At 37.5% G+C, this 15,246-nt stretch overlaps 1 protein-coding gene across 14 annotated transcripts in view; it reads right to left on the bottom strand.

Moving 5' to 3' along the window:
• Positions 1 to 15,246, bottom strand: part of HDAC9 (histone deacetylase 9) — a 911,762-nt gene that overhangs the window by 172,739 nt on the left and 723,777 nt on the right. For all 14 annotated transcript variants that reach the window (XM_034963758.4, XM_034963753.3, XM_055115739.2 and 11 more), the window contains 2 exons: positions 728 to 783; positions 396 to 483 (listed from right to left, as the gene is read on the bottom strand). In XM_034963758.4, the coding sequence (XP_034819649.1) occupies positions 396 to 483; positions 728 to 783 (144 nt within the window). The remainder of the gene's footprint in view (positions 1 to 395; positions 484 to 727; positions 784 to 15,246) is intronic.

The following is a 15,246-nucleotide window of genomic DNA, read 5'->3' as shown; positions in this document are numbered from 1 at the left end:
TTTCTAACCAGGGGAAGTGGCCAATTGGTTACCAAAGCAACTGCATTCTTTCCAGCACATCTGACTATTGAGTCTATATTCTGTAGGGAAAAGTAAATTCAGGTTCTGTTGGGTTATTTTAACTGTGGAAGTATCAATTCATTTAAGGATCATAAAACTTGCCCTGATCTGCGCCTTCTTCTCATTAAATTGCAGTTAACACCATGAAAGTGAAACGTGAATGTTTATGGTTTCAGAACTGCAATCCTGAGTTTAATGAGTTTCCACATTCAAAGGAAAACACACCCTTCAGTTGTTTGCAAGTGCTAAAAGCAAGACAACCTAACAGAGAAATATAAATCCACTCCCCTTTATCTAGAATCACTGAAAATGCAGCTCTGGCCAGGAATACATACCAGATCTACAATCAATATCTTGCTTATATTTAGTTGGTCTCTCAAGTATTTGGCGGTAATTGCAACTGAATTAAAAAAGCAGAACCCCCTGCGGAATAGAGAAGAACAGAGAAATAAGAAAGCAAATCATCCAGGAAAACCATTATAAATAATGTTCAGAGCATTTTTTTAAATGCTATATGATCTCTGAAGCCATAAATCTGCTTCTGGGAGTACCTCGCAAGATTTTTCAGTCCATCTGCTAACAATTAGAGGCTTCAGAAACATGCACGGGGCAGGTGACCGCCAGGAACCGTGGTGCTTGGAGATGGGCAACAGTCCCTGGTACTTACATGGCTGTGGATTCTTCAGCGTGATGGCCAGGGGGCCTCACAACAGCAAACCCATTCTGTGAAAACAAGACAGGTTTTCAATGGTCAGATATAACGGAGAGGGCAGGAGAGGGATTGCTTGGATCTCCAGGCACAACAGTGCCTCAGGCACACACACACAAAACTGAAGTCTCATACGCTTCCGAGATTGTTTTTGTTCCCCCATTGCCAGTCATAGAATGAAGAGAAACAACACATATGATCACATTTTCTCAGATCATGTCCAAAAGGAAGGCTCCGAGTCAGGGGAAGGGCAGGATTTGGGGAGGTGCACCTAGCTGGCAAACATGCATGTCAGCTGTTAAACTAGCATGATTCATTTTCAAGAACAACTTCTTATTTTATGACATCAACATCCTACAGAGGGAGAAGAAATTCACTCTTGGTGCAGGTTTGAGTCAAAGTTTGGAAAGACCAGAGAAGATCCAAAGTGAAAATTCTTTAACTGGATCTCCTTGATGGTTATTTACACTCCAATGTCAGTAAAATGATAAATTTACACTCACACACTCACATAGACACAAAAGAAATCCCAGAAAGGTGAAAAAGAGAACAATGGAAAGCCCATATTTCTTCCAGTCTATAAATTTAGCTTGGATGACCGCCAAGACTTGCAACTTTATTGGATTCCCTAAGTCAATTTCTAGCCTGCGTTCTGGAATTTTATAAAGAATTCCAGGGCTGAGAAGCAAGCAGATCTATCCATGATCAAGAAATGCCTTAACCTCCAGATTAGTTGGAATGCATCACGGAAAGCTGAAGTAACTCCGGCATGAAGGCAGGGAACTATAAATCCTTGCAAAGCCAGCATGCTCAGAAAAGTTGGGTTGTTTGACGTGAAGTAATCATTTATCACATGGTTCACACTACCTTTCGCTTAACTATGGTTCAAGTAACACGCCCAAAAGAGCATGTTAATGCTGTTTCATACACAATCCTAAAACTTTTGAAATAATTTCAACCTACCCCAAGGACTTTTTTTCAAAACTTTTACTGCATATATAAAAATATTGAGAATACTAATCTATTCTCTAGGTCTTTAAACATACACACATTTTTCCAGAATGTTATGGTCATTAACACACAATGAGTTAATTTGCTATATATTTTGTTGAATATATATAATAATACACTAATAAACAAATTAGAATCATATAACATAATGTCAATTAGAAATCTAGTAATGGTGATAAACATATTCCCTGTTCTTATTCTTAAGACACTTACTATCTCTCTGATGGTAATATATTAATATGAAAGGAACTATCAATGAACAACACAAGATAATAGAGACTGAAACATTAAGATGGTAGATTGACACTATAGAGTGCTGCAGGACTTCTGAGAATAGAGAATTTGGTAAAGCTTATGACAGATGCACATGGTTCACTGGGAAACCAATAGGATGAAAATAACAATATATAATACAAGAATATAATTAGCATGTAAAGAACTTTTATGATTAGATCAACCACACTCAAACTTTTGTGATTCAATTAAAAATATGTTTAATGGGTTAAAGGTATGGCATAACAACACAAAGAAGAAAACACCCAGTAACCAGTAGCTATTAAAAAATTCAGCTTAATTAGTAATTAAATGAACATAGCTTAGAACCTAGAGAGAAGCCATTTTTCTACCTTGGAAATTAAATTTTTAGAAAATGTTCTATGCTGACAATGGAGGGGGTACGCTAAATGCTCATATGCTGCTTGTAGAAGGATAATTCATTAGAGACTTTCTAGAAAATAATTCATCTCTATATATCCAGAGCCTTAAAAAATTACGTATCTTCTAATTTAGTCATCTAGTTAAAAAATTTCTGCCTTAAGGGTGCCATTAACTATGTACACAAGCAATTATGTAAAAGATAGTGTCTTATTTATAATAGGAAAAACCAAATTACTTTAGTGAGCTAACATTAGGAGATTGGTTAATGACTTATGGTACATTTATACCATGGACTATTAGATAGTCTTTAACATTTTGTTATAAATATTTAGTGGAACCAAAAAACTTTATCATGTAAATTTTTGAAGTGTTAGTATTAATAATATACATAGTCTAATATATACGAAGGAAGGTTTAATGTGGGTTATTTTATTTTTAATTTATAATTTCATATATATATAGTTTTTTTTTGAGACGAGGTCTCGCTATGTTGCCCAGGCTTGTCTTGAACTCCTGGGCTCAAGCATTCAACCCACCTTGGAGTCCCAAAGTGCTGGGATTACAGGTGTGCAGCACTGCACCCGGCTAAATTTCACATATTTTTCGAATAGTTTTATAACAAAAATGAATTATCTAATGGGGAAAAAATATATATAACAGATAATATTGAGAGGTAGATGTTAATGGGTCTTACCAGAAAAGTTGTGTTTACAAAGGAAGAAAAAAAAATTTAAGGCATCCTAGGCAGGAGTTAAAGCATGAAAACACAGAAGAAAGGATTTTAGAAAGCATTATGGAAGAAAGTCAATCTGACTCTAGAGTTCATGTTGAGAAACAAAATGGAAATGAAATCTCACAGGTAATTAGTTGGATTATAAAAAAAAAAACAAAACCAAAAAAAAAAAAAAAAGACTTGAATTCTGTCTTCCTCCTTTCACTTACAGCCAAATTCCTTGAACGAAGTATCTGCTTTTCACTTCATAATCCTTTGCAGGAACCTCCATCATTCTGCTAAACTATTTCTGAAACTGCTTAATCTTAGGTTGAAAATGATCTTCTTCTCGCCAAAATCAACAAACTTTTTCTCAGTCATCATGATCCACCCAAACCTTGCATTGTGCTCTCAGGAATATCAAACTCCTCTACATTTTCCATATATTTTCTGAGTGCCCCCCCTTTCCTTAGCTGAAACCTCAAAAGGCTGCTTCTCCCACAATCCGCTCAAGTGGTAGCTGTTTCCTCTCTCATACCTCACAAACCTGCCTGCAGCAGAAGGCAGAGTTGGTGTCCTTGTTTCTTCACTGCTGCTTTGAGAGCACAAAGTCCACTGCACCTACCCCCACAATACTTTCTTGTAAAAAAGAATTGTATCACTCAGAAAAAGAGAAGATAGAACACAGTAAGATGCCTGACTCTGAGTCCTAATGCAATCTGGGTTCCTTTATTCTCTGTTACACTAGAGAAGGTGTTAGTCCTTCTAAAATCTGTGTCACTGCCTGCAGTTTGGACCCCAACCTTCCTGCTTTTCTACCATCCCTTATAAAACTTTTCGCACTAACATGTTACATTTGTATAATTCCCCTCCAAATTATAGACATTGTATTGAGATTCAAATAGGCTCAAGCTTCTGATATTAAAAATGTATATTATATAAATATAACATTATATATATTATATAAGTATAAATTACATAATATATGATATGTGTGTATATTTATGTGCATATATGTATATATGTGTGTATTTGTTTATATGTGTGTATATATGTGTATGTGAAGGTTTTATATATCTATATAATTTTGATAATTATATATTTTTATAATTACATACAAATATATATTTTTTATAATTTATGTATATATAAAATCTTTGTCCTTAATTCCATCAATCCCTCCAGCTCCCACGCTTTTCTTCTTCTCCTTTTAATAGTCAACATTCTTGAAAAGGTGGTCTGTCCTACTTTCTCCTTTTCCTCATGTCTGCTTCAGTTATCAACCTCTAATTTCTCCTCCAACCTCATTAGTCCACTAAAGAAGCTCTTACAAAAGTCACCAATGGCCGCCATGCTACTAACTCCAAGGTCATTTTTTTTTTCCTCTCAGCCTTCTGGCCCTAAACTTTCAACACTATCGGCTGCATCTTCCTTTTCACAAGACTCTTCTTGGCTTCTATAATTTCATGCTCTCCTGGTTTTCCTCTACTTTTCCCCTTCCTAATCAATCTCCCTTGGAGGCTCATACTAAGTCTTCTCATTTTTAAATACTGAAATTACTCAAGTCCAAGTCTTTGTCTTTTCCTCTGCTCTTTCCATACCTCCTAGGCAAGGCCACCAGTCTTATGAATTCAGCCATCACCCATCTCATACACTTCACAGATTTCTATTTCCAAGATGGACTCTTCTCTGGGAACCAGCCCAATATATATTAGCCCATGTACTCAGTATCACTTGGATATATCAAAGTCACTTGAAACTCTATACCAAAATCAAACTTCTGGACTTCTGCCAGCCTTCTCTAACTTAGAAATGGTACCATGATTGATCCAGTGGCTCAAGTCAGAGACCAATGAGTTCTCTTTAATGGCACCTTCTCCCTATCTTTTCTCCATCCCCTTTTATTTCATGACAAATTCCTGTTGATTTTGTTTTTATATATCACTCAAATGTATGCAGTTATATCTGAATGCATTCATTGAATATGCTGCCTTTTGAATTCCTGCCTTTTGAATTACTCCTCCAGTAATTATTCTTACATCCACACAGTGGATAAGAAACCAGAGCTCACTTTGTGAGTGCTCAGACAAAAGGCACATGAGGGTGGCAGAGGGAAGATGGCTGTCTGCAAGCCACGAAGAGAGCTCTCACTATATGATTCCAACATGCACACAATCCATTCAATATCCTGATTTCTCAGTTCTCTGACTCTTTGCTTTCAATACATTAGTCTTTTTTTACAGTCATATTCCTAGACCCTATAATTACCAATAGCAACATCACTTTCATGATTTCAATGTCAAGCATCCTACTCTCCTATCCTATCATTCCAGTTATAGCTTCATCTGCACTGGGACTTCCAATCCATTCATCTTATTTATGTTTGCTTATCCATCAATCACCCCCACCACCATGTTTGCCTTCCTTCTTATCTGGGTTAAACTTCAGACCCATCATTAAATTTACTTCCTTGCATATACACTTAGTCATCTTGTCTCTTTCTCCCACCAGCATACTTCCTTTGTGTATTCTGCTCAGGTTGCCATAGGTTAGGTGGCTTGCACACAGACATGCATCTCTCACAGTTCTGGATACTGGAAGTCCCAGATCAGCTCCAGCAGGGTTTGTTCCCTGGTGAGAGCTCTCTTTGCGGCTTGCAGACAGCCGTCTTCCCTCTGCCACCCTCAAGTGCCTTTCATCTGAGCACTCACAAAGCGGGCTCTGGTGTCTCCACCTCTTCTTCTTCTCCTCCTCCTCCTCCTCCTCCTTCTTCTTCTTCTTCTTCTTCTTCTTCTTCTTCCTCCTCCTCTTCCTCTTCCTCTTCTTCTTCCTCTTCCTCTTCCTCTTCTTCCCCTTCCCATTCCCCTTCTCCTTCTTCTTCTTCTTCTTTCGCAGGGTCTTGCCCTGTCACCCAGGCTGCAGTGCAGTGGCATCATCTCAGCTCACTGCAGTCTCAACCCGTGGGCTAAAGTCATCCTCCCACCTCAGCCTCCAGAGCAGCTGGGGCTACAGGCACACACCACCACACCTGGCTAATTTTGGTATTTTTAGTGAAGATGGGGTTTTGCTCTGTTGCCCAGGCTGGTCTCAAACTCCTGAGCTCAAGTGATCACTTGCCTTAGCCTCCCAAATTGCTGAGATTACAGGTGTGAGCAACTGTGCCTGGCCTCTTCCACTTCTTACAACAGTACCAGCCTATCTGACTGGGGACCTTAAGACCGCATGTGATCCTTATCATCTCCTCATAGGCCTGTACTGAAATACAGTCACACTGGAGATTAGGGCTTCAACATATGAATTTTGGGGAGGCACAGACATACTTTCAATCACTTTGTCACTTTCTCCCTCCAACATACTCCCATGGTAAAATTGCCATCCTGATTAAACACAAGTCACACCTGCTCTGTCCCCGCACCTAAGCATATCTAAAAGCCACATGACTTGTCGTCTAAATTCATGACCACAAAAACTTAAATAAACTCTACGTGGTGCCCAGCAATCATACTATAGTCCTTAACAATGAACTCTCCCATCCTTTCAGATGAGGATTTCTACCTTCCTTTCTTTCTTCCAATCTCCTACCCTGCTCATTCCTTACCCTTTGCTGATGACTTTTCTTCTTATTTCACTATAGTAGCAGCAATTCAAATACAATGTCTACATTCTTCCACCAGAAATTCTACCCACCTACCCCACCATCCCTGATTCTATATGAGAACAGTTAATTGGCATGTGCACTTAATCTTAGTCCCTCTCACCTATTCAAGGACATCTCACTCACAGCTTTCCTCTCTCCCTCTTTGATAGCCTGTGTTTTCTTTTATTGGGTTATTTCCATCAGAATAAAAAACATATTAAGTCTTAATAAAAACAAAACAAAATGACAAATAAAAGTATTATATCATAATGTTATAGCAGAATATATAATACATAAATAACAAAATACAAATACTATGATACATAATAAAATCTAATATTTTATTGCCCATTTAATCCTAACAACTTGTGTTAGGCAGATAATATTATTATCCCCATTTCACAAATGAAGAAATTGAGGCACAGAAAGATGAAAGAACTTGCCTAAAGTTCATATCTAGCAAGTGACAGTGCTGGGATCCTATTCTAGGCAATCTGGCACAGAAGAAAAGTCATTTAAGACTAGTCAACTGCCTGATCTCGTCTCTGTTCACCTATGACATAAAAAAGAAATATGTGGCCAGGTGTGGTGGCTCACGCCTGTAATCCCAGCATTTTGGGAGGCCAAGGCAGGTGGATACCTGAGGTCAAGAGTTCAAGACAGCCTGGCCAATGTGGTGAAACCTCATCTCTACTAAAAACACAAAAATGAGCCAGGTGTGGTGGCGGGAACCTGTAATCCCAACTAGTCGGGAGTCTGAGGCAGGAGAATCGCTTGAACCCGGGAGGCGGCAGTTGCAGTGAGCTGTGATCGCCCCATTGCACCCCAGCCTGGGCGACAAGAGTGAGATTCCATCTCAAACAACAACAAAACAACAACAACAAACAAACAAACAAACAAAAACCAAACGCTTGGACTCTCTGAAGTGAAAGGTGTCTTTTTGTATGTTAATGAGATGACTGGGGGCTGGGGGCTCATGGATAGCCTCAGGATGGTGGCTCCTTTCCAGAGGAACCAACAATATGATTAGAAGATTGAAATATTTATCCCCACAGCCTAACCTCTGGGGAGGAGAGAGAGGCTGGAGGTAGAGTTGATTATCAAGGGCCAATAATTTGATCAATCTTGCCCATGTGATGGAACCTCCACAAAGAATAAAAAGATAAGGTTCAGAGAGTTTCCAGGCTGGTGAACATGTGGAGAAACTGCAAGGGTGGCACACTTGGAGAGACAATGGAAGCTTTGTGCCCCTCCTCCATACCTCTTCCCATGCATCTCTTCCATCTGGCTGTTCCTGAGTTGTGTCTTTCATAGTAAAACAGTAATCTAGTAGGTAAACTGATTTCCTGAGTTCTGGAAGTTATCCTAGCATAATCAAACACAAAGAGGGGGTTGTAATAACATCTGATTTATAGCCAACTGGGCAGAGGCACAGATGAAAACCTGGACATGCAACCAGCATCTGAAGTGGGGACAGTCTTGTGGGACTGAGCCCTTAACTTGTGAGATCTGATTCTATCTGCAGGTAGAGAGTGTCAGAATTGAGTTAAACTGTAGGACACCCAGTCAGTGTCTGCAGATAATTGGAGAATTGCTGGCTGTAGGAAAAAAACACATACATATGGTGTCTGAAGTGTTCTATGTTAATTGTGAATATACAGAATAACAGTTGATTTTCCTTTTACCACTGCATCAGTTTTATTTTGTACCACCATCCATCTTGCTTTCTCCACCCCAGCCACACTGGCCTTTTGGTTCCTTCAGCCACAAGGCTCTGCCTATGCTCCCAGTTCTATGTGGGATGTCTTCCACTTACCCACTCCCTCCCTTTGCCTGAATAATGCCTCCTTATCCACACATTTCAGCTCCAACATCATTTCACCAGAGAAACCATTCCTAAGCCTCTATCAGTCACCATCAAGTTCCTCTGTGTTCTGGTTTAAATGTGTTCCCTCCAAAATTCAGGTGTTGAAACTTAAGGGTCAATATGATATTATTAAATGGTAGGGCCTTTAAGCAGTGATGAGGTCATGAGAGCATTTCCTATCATAAATCGGATAAGGCCATTATAAAATAGGCTTCTTGCAGCCTTTGGTGGGCTTGCCCTTTCGCCTTCTACCCTGTAAGGACACAGTGTCCCTCCCCTCAGGTGGCTGCAGCAACAAAGTGTCATTTTGGAAGCAGAGAAAGACCTCACAAGACAATCAAATCTGCTGGCACCTTGATCTTGGACTTGATCCCAGCCTCCAGAACTGAGAGTAAATACATTTCTGTTTGTTATACATTACTGCATCTGTGGTATTTTGTTACAGCAGTACAAATGGACTAAGACACTCTATAATATGCTCTTAGAGATTTGCCAACCCCGATTTCTGAGAACTCATCTCTATTTCTAATGATACACCTCTTGGTGTGATTATTTAATACATTTGTTGTTAGTATGTTTATTATACGATTAATGTCCTCCTCCCCACTCCCCAAAGCATCTACTTTTTGCTCACCATTTTATCTGCTAGATTTACATAGTATCTGACATATAGTGGCCAGTAAAGGATGATAAAATAGATTTATGAGTAGCTACTACCCTAGCTTTTTTCCTCTCCCTCTGGCCATTCCTCTACTCTGGCCTTTGCTAGAAAATTTTCCTTCTCTCAAGGGCCCCCGATTTTGCACCCCAGGTTTTGGGAGAAGGTTGCTGTTTAGACTTGGGAGCACAGCACCTTCTTTCTTAAAACACATAAAATATTTTGTGCTTTATAATGAATAGAATCATTGATTTGATGAAACTGTGAAAATGTTTTAAAATAAGATTACTATTCTTACAGTATCTGCTTTTCTCACTGAATTCTGAGTCTCCTAACAGGGAATTTGTATAGTATTTTTCTGACATAAAGATGTGTTGTATATTATACTAGAACCAAGTTTCTCCTTGGCTCAAGAACATGTCTCTCTTCAATGAGAATTTCTCAACAAGTTTTTTAAATAATTAATTTACTGTTTTTCAAAGGACTTGAAAATCTACTAGTCTCAGAAAATATAACTATCAGAAGACATATGCAAGAAAGAATTCAGTGACTTAATTTCTTATTTTCTCGTTTAATGGTAATAAAAATAGAAAATTTTTTCATTTTATGAAAACAAATCTGTTTCTCGAACTTTGAAGCGAATATATTCATATTTAACCTTTTTAAACTTATGAGCATCTTAGATTGTTGTAGTAAAACCCACAAATGCCATATTATGCAATACAATTTAGATTTTTTTCTACATAATAACATGGAAAAACTCTTTGCTTTATATTTTATTTTAAGTTACAAAGACCAAGCAGTTAATCTAAGCAAATATATCCTATAGTACCTTTCTGTGGATTTAATGGTGACATAGACTTTATTTTAATAAACTGATTTGTAACATTTCTTCTCAAGTTTTACTTTCTCTTCAGGCATGAACATGACTAATAATAGAACTTTGGCAGTATTTTAATGTCACCAAAAGTGACGATTAATCTTTCAAGGACTGAATACTCACATTCCTACTTTCTTGCTGTTGTTTAGATTGGTGTTATGGATGTTTCTCCTTAGTTTAAAGGGAAGAAATGATGTTTTCCGGTGGGACCATATGCGGAAGTACAAGAGAATATTTGATTGCCAAATATAGCCATGTGGTATCCAGGAAAGAAAATCTATGGCATAGTCTATATGCAAAACTGGATTTGAAAAAAAAAAGAATCTGATCATTTTAGACTAGTCTATTTTCATAACTGATGAAATTCACATTTTCTGGGCAAATTTATCAAAATGTCAGATTTATTTTTGTGTTCCTTATATACATAGTGAAACTCTGCCTAGGCAAATAAAGGGCAGGCAGTAAGCAAATCACTGGAACCAATTTAAACATTTATTTTTTGTTGGTTTTTAAAATTTATTTATTATTATTATTATTTTTAGATGGAGTCTCGCTCTGTCACCCAGGCTGGAGTACAGTGGTGCTATCTCAGCTAACTGCAACCTCCGCCTCCTGGGTTCAAGTGATTCTCCTGCCTCAGCCACCTGAGTAGCTGGGATTGCAAGTGCGCACCATAAAGCCTGTCTAATTTTTGTATTTTTAGTAGAGACAGAGTTTTGCCATGTTGGCCAGGCTGGTCTTGAACTCCTGACTTCAAGTGATCCACCCACCTCAGTCTCCTAAAGTGCTGGCATTACAGGCATGAGCCACTGCACCTGGCTAAACATTTTTTTTTTAATTTCATATAAACTAAGTCTATTGCTATGGCAATGATAGGTACAGAAAATAAGAAAGTGCAAATTAATATGATCATTTTACTTGCTGCATTCATTAAGATTGTCCCATGGGCAACAGAAACGTATATTTCCATTTCTCTAACATCCCCATAGCCAAATAGTATTTGGATGGTAAGAACTGCTACTAATTCCAACCTAGATGGAGTAATTTAGGCTTCAAAATCATGAAAAATAAGGGTCAAATCTCCACTGATGAGAGTAAGAACACATCGTGTACCAGAATCAGCCAATAAATACAGAATGCAGAACAAAACGTCAAGATGATTCAGACTTTAACAAACACTAAGCAATGAGCCAGAACTTAAATTAATACTACCTTTAATACCCAGTAGTCCTGCTAGCTACTTACTAATTTTTATATACTTATTCTTGGTAAAGGTATAGCTGCAGTGCAGAGAATAGTAAGTCTATGTGACATTTATAAACTGACAAGAGATGAGATGATTGTGTTTCTTTGTTGAAAGTAGTTGATCAAATATTAGATTTTTACTTAAGTTTTATAAATATAACTATTTTAGGAAACTATAACAAAATAAAAAATCATACAGAGAAAAATGTTTTATGTATAATATAACTGCCTACTATCCAAAAACTAATTGAGCATATCAGACCAGCTGATTGGGATTCTGTTTTTAAAATTTCTCTTTGAGTGTACTGGTAATTTAGAGTTCAATAATTACCTCCCAGTGCTTAAGTATCAGCACTAAGGTACTTCTAAATGTCCGAAAGTATCAATGCTCAGTAAAATAATATGTATCAAAAGCAAGCACAGTATGGAAAAATTCTACAGCATGTATTTCCAAGTGAAGATGTGATGGTTGAATTACTACTTCCAATACATTTGCTGAATTCAAAATTCGCATGCAATGTTTTATGTGTGTGAACTACTTCACTGGAAGCCAAAATTTCAGCTACCCAAATTCATACCGATGCATTATCAGTTTTGAAAATGACTTTAAGAAGCATTTTTTGCTTAAATGTAGGTTGAGGTTTTTGTTTTTATTTTTTAAGAAGAATGATTGAGGATATTTAATCTACTTTGCTACTTAATGATAATTATAATTATTAAATATATTTGTGCATAGGCAATTTGGGTCTTTTAAAAAAGAAGGGTTGAAAGCAGCCAGAACCTGCAGTTTCTATGACTATGCTGGGATAGTACAGTTTTTCTCCGTCAAAAATAGGTTTGCTAGCAAGTGCCCTTTCTAACCTCCCAATCATCTTGCTTGCCATGTGTACACGTCTCTTACCTGATGACAGAACAAAAGCATAAAGAAAATAAAGCATACATTAGCTAGTTTAACATATCTTAAAATATTTACAGCAATAAACTTCTGATTTTTTATATTAAGTTGTACAGAGGTCAAGAAATCAGAAACATGGTCAGGACATAATGCTTTTGAAAGATTTAACTGGAAAAAAGATCCAAATGTTCTCCTATTACACTAAAATTTTGTTCTGGAAAATCATTGCTTCAAGCATTTGTGTTATTGGTTGAACCCTCTTTGGGTTTTTTTGATTGTTTTTGTTTTGGGGGAATGAGTGTGTAATGATATTTGTTGTAACAGGCCTTACAATATAAATAATACTTCTCGGCCGGGCGCGGTGGCTCACGCCTGTAAACCCAGCACTTTGGGAGGCCGAGGTGGGCGGATCACGAGGTCAGGAGACAGAGACCATCCTGGCTAACACGGTGAAACCCGTCTCTACTAAAAAATACAAAAAAATCAGGCAGGCGTGGTGGCGGGCGCCTGTAGTCCCAGGTACTCAGGAGGCTGAGGCAGAAGAATGGCGTGAACCCCGGAGGCGGAGCTTGCAGTGAGCCCAGATCGCACCACTGTACTCCAGCCTGGGCGACAGAGCGAGACTCCATTTCAAAAAAAAAAAAACAAAAAACTTCTCACCTAGGTATATTAAGTCGTTTATTTATAAGAATTTTCCCCCTTTTATTTGGGTAAAGTTGAATAGGGCCCAAAAAAATACAATCAAAATTCTTTAGGTCCTTGTGGAATACCTCTGATAGGTCATTTATATGTGACTGCTTCGCCATCCAAAATGGTGTTGATTACACTTAACATAGTGATATGGGATTCCATTTTGTTTTATCTAAAGAAACTGAACATTGTTCCGTGGAAATTAAACACAGTGTCTTTGTTGATGTCACTGGTATGTTAAAAATTGTTGAGTTAGATCATGCATGAAAATTGGAATGAATGAATACTGCCTTCCCCTGCTCTCACTCTCTGGTAATGGATTGGGGGATTTAGATGACCAGAAACCAATTTAGGAGCAGAGAGAGAAAACGAAGTCTTTCCTCCTGCATCACCTCCCTTGGTTTTGTTGACCTTGTAAGAGCTTGTGCAACAATTGGCTCCGATTCCTCTTTTCAGAAATGGCTCAGGTATAGCTATAGTTAATATCCTGTTAAATAACTGGCAATCTCAAATTAACCAGTATGAATATGATACAGTTCGTCATTTATTCAATATGCCTATACTAGCTCACATTCAAAGTTGCTGTTCAATAGTAACTATGGATCCTTGATGTGTTCTAAAGTCTTCCTCTTTAGCTACACTAATCTCTGTGATGAAAAATAGTTCCACATGATTTATATCATGGCAACAATAATATGAAAGTTGAATGCTTCCTTCCTAACTTCAATTTATTGGAATTAAGCTTTATTTAGAAGTAAAAATAAATGCATATGTCTACTAAAGATTGTAGATAGTTGTTTTGCCTTAACACATAAATCTTTATGAGAAAGGGAAAGAGGATCACTCAGTCAATAGGCATCTCTTCATATCTGAACTATTGGTATTGACATTCAAATTAGTAAATCAAGCTCAGTTATTTGTATTGCCTTTGTATTGTATTGCTATGGTTTACCATATGCATAATATTTCGGAATATGCTAATATAGCCCCTAAACCCAGCTAACTTCAGCCTTACAAAAGACCTTATAAAAAGACAGTTTGCTTTAGAATCAATGCTATTAATCTGCAGCCTTTGAGGGAGGGAATTTTCACAAAGAAAATTTGTCTCTCACATGCTGGAATCTGGGAGATTCAGGGAAGTAGGGATATTTGCCAAGAAAACAATAAGGGACATATGGGAATACCATTTTGTTTCTTTGAGCCAGCTCAAGGGAGCCAGGAAAACAAGAGCCCAGCATTAGAAATGTAACTGGATGGTGGATCCCAAAGCCTATGCACAGCTGCCAGCCCTGCTCTGTAAAGAATCTGGAAGGAGGGATTTTGTTGACAGCACTGGAAAACAGTTCTTAAGAAGCCTGGCATCTGCGGCCCATCATGCCTACGGCCTTCAGCCTGTCAAAACTGGGGCTACAGATAGGACTAAATGCATTCGTGAAAAACAAGGCTTCTGTTAGGAAGGAGACAGGGCATCTGATGATGGCGCTTCTATTGCATGTAATTTAAGTTGAGCCTTTTATGAAAATAATAACAATGGATCCACTATGAAGGAAGTCTTGTTGTGAGGGGGGAAATCATCAGGATGTGGTCTTGGTAAGGCAATAGTAACCCATTGAAAGCAATTTGTTTAGTTTATCAAGCAGTGGTTTTATTTGACATAAGGCCCAACAATTCAATTGGCCAAATTTTTTGAAACATGACTGATTTTTGGATCACATTGATCAAAAAACAAAATCAGATATTTTTTGTCATATAAATATGGCCCAAGTATGCAAAACTTCAAAAAAAAATAAATCAGGGAAGAAGAAGATTTGTTTTTGTTTTTAAGACACTATTTTTTAAGACAGATGTTCATAGCCTTTTTGAAGATCATAACACACAATAATAGTAATAATCATGACTTGAACAAAGATTATACTGGGCTGTAAAGACTGTACCAACGAATGCCCCATTGTAATATCTCTTTCTCTTATATTTTACTACAATAGATGTGCCTTCAATCAACAGTAATACTAATATTTTCACCATCATTCATTACCTATAAACATTTTCAATCAGATTTATAAAATTTCAAAAATTTAAAGAGTAACTAATTGCAATGTACATTGTATAACTATTATCAGAATGTCTAGGTTCTTTGGATAGATGATTTTAGTTTTGATTATATTATTCTGATTGTAAATGTTCTTCCTGCATTAAACTCTAATTTTCCAAGGCTATACACTAGT

This window comes from Pan paniscus, chromosome 6 (genome assembly GCF_029289425.2).
Source record: "Pan paniscus chromosome 6, NHGRI_mPanPan1-v2.0_pri, whole genome shotgun sequence".
Classification (NCBI taxonomy): domain Eukaryota; kingdom Metazoa; phylum Chordata; class Mammalia; order Primates; family Hominidae; genus Pan; species Pan paniscus.
The sequence above is the reverse complement of the archived record's forward strand: the minus strand, read 5'-3'. Positions and strand labels throughout refer to the sequence as shown.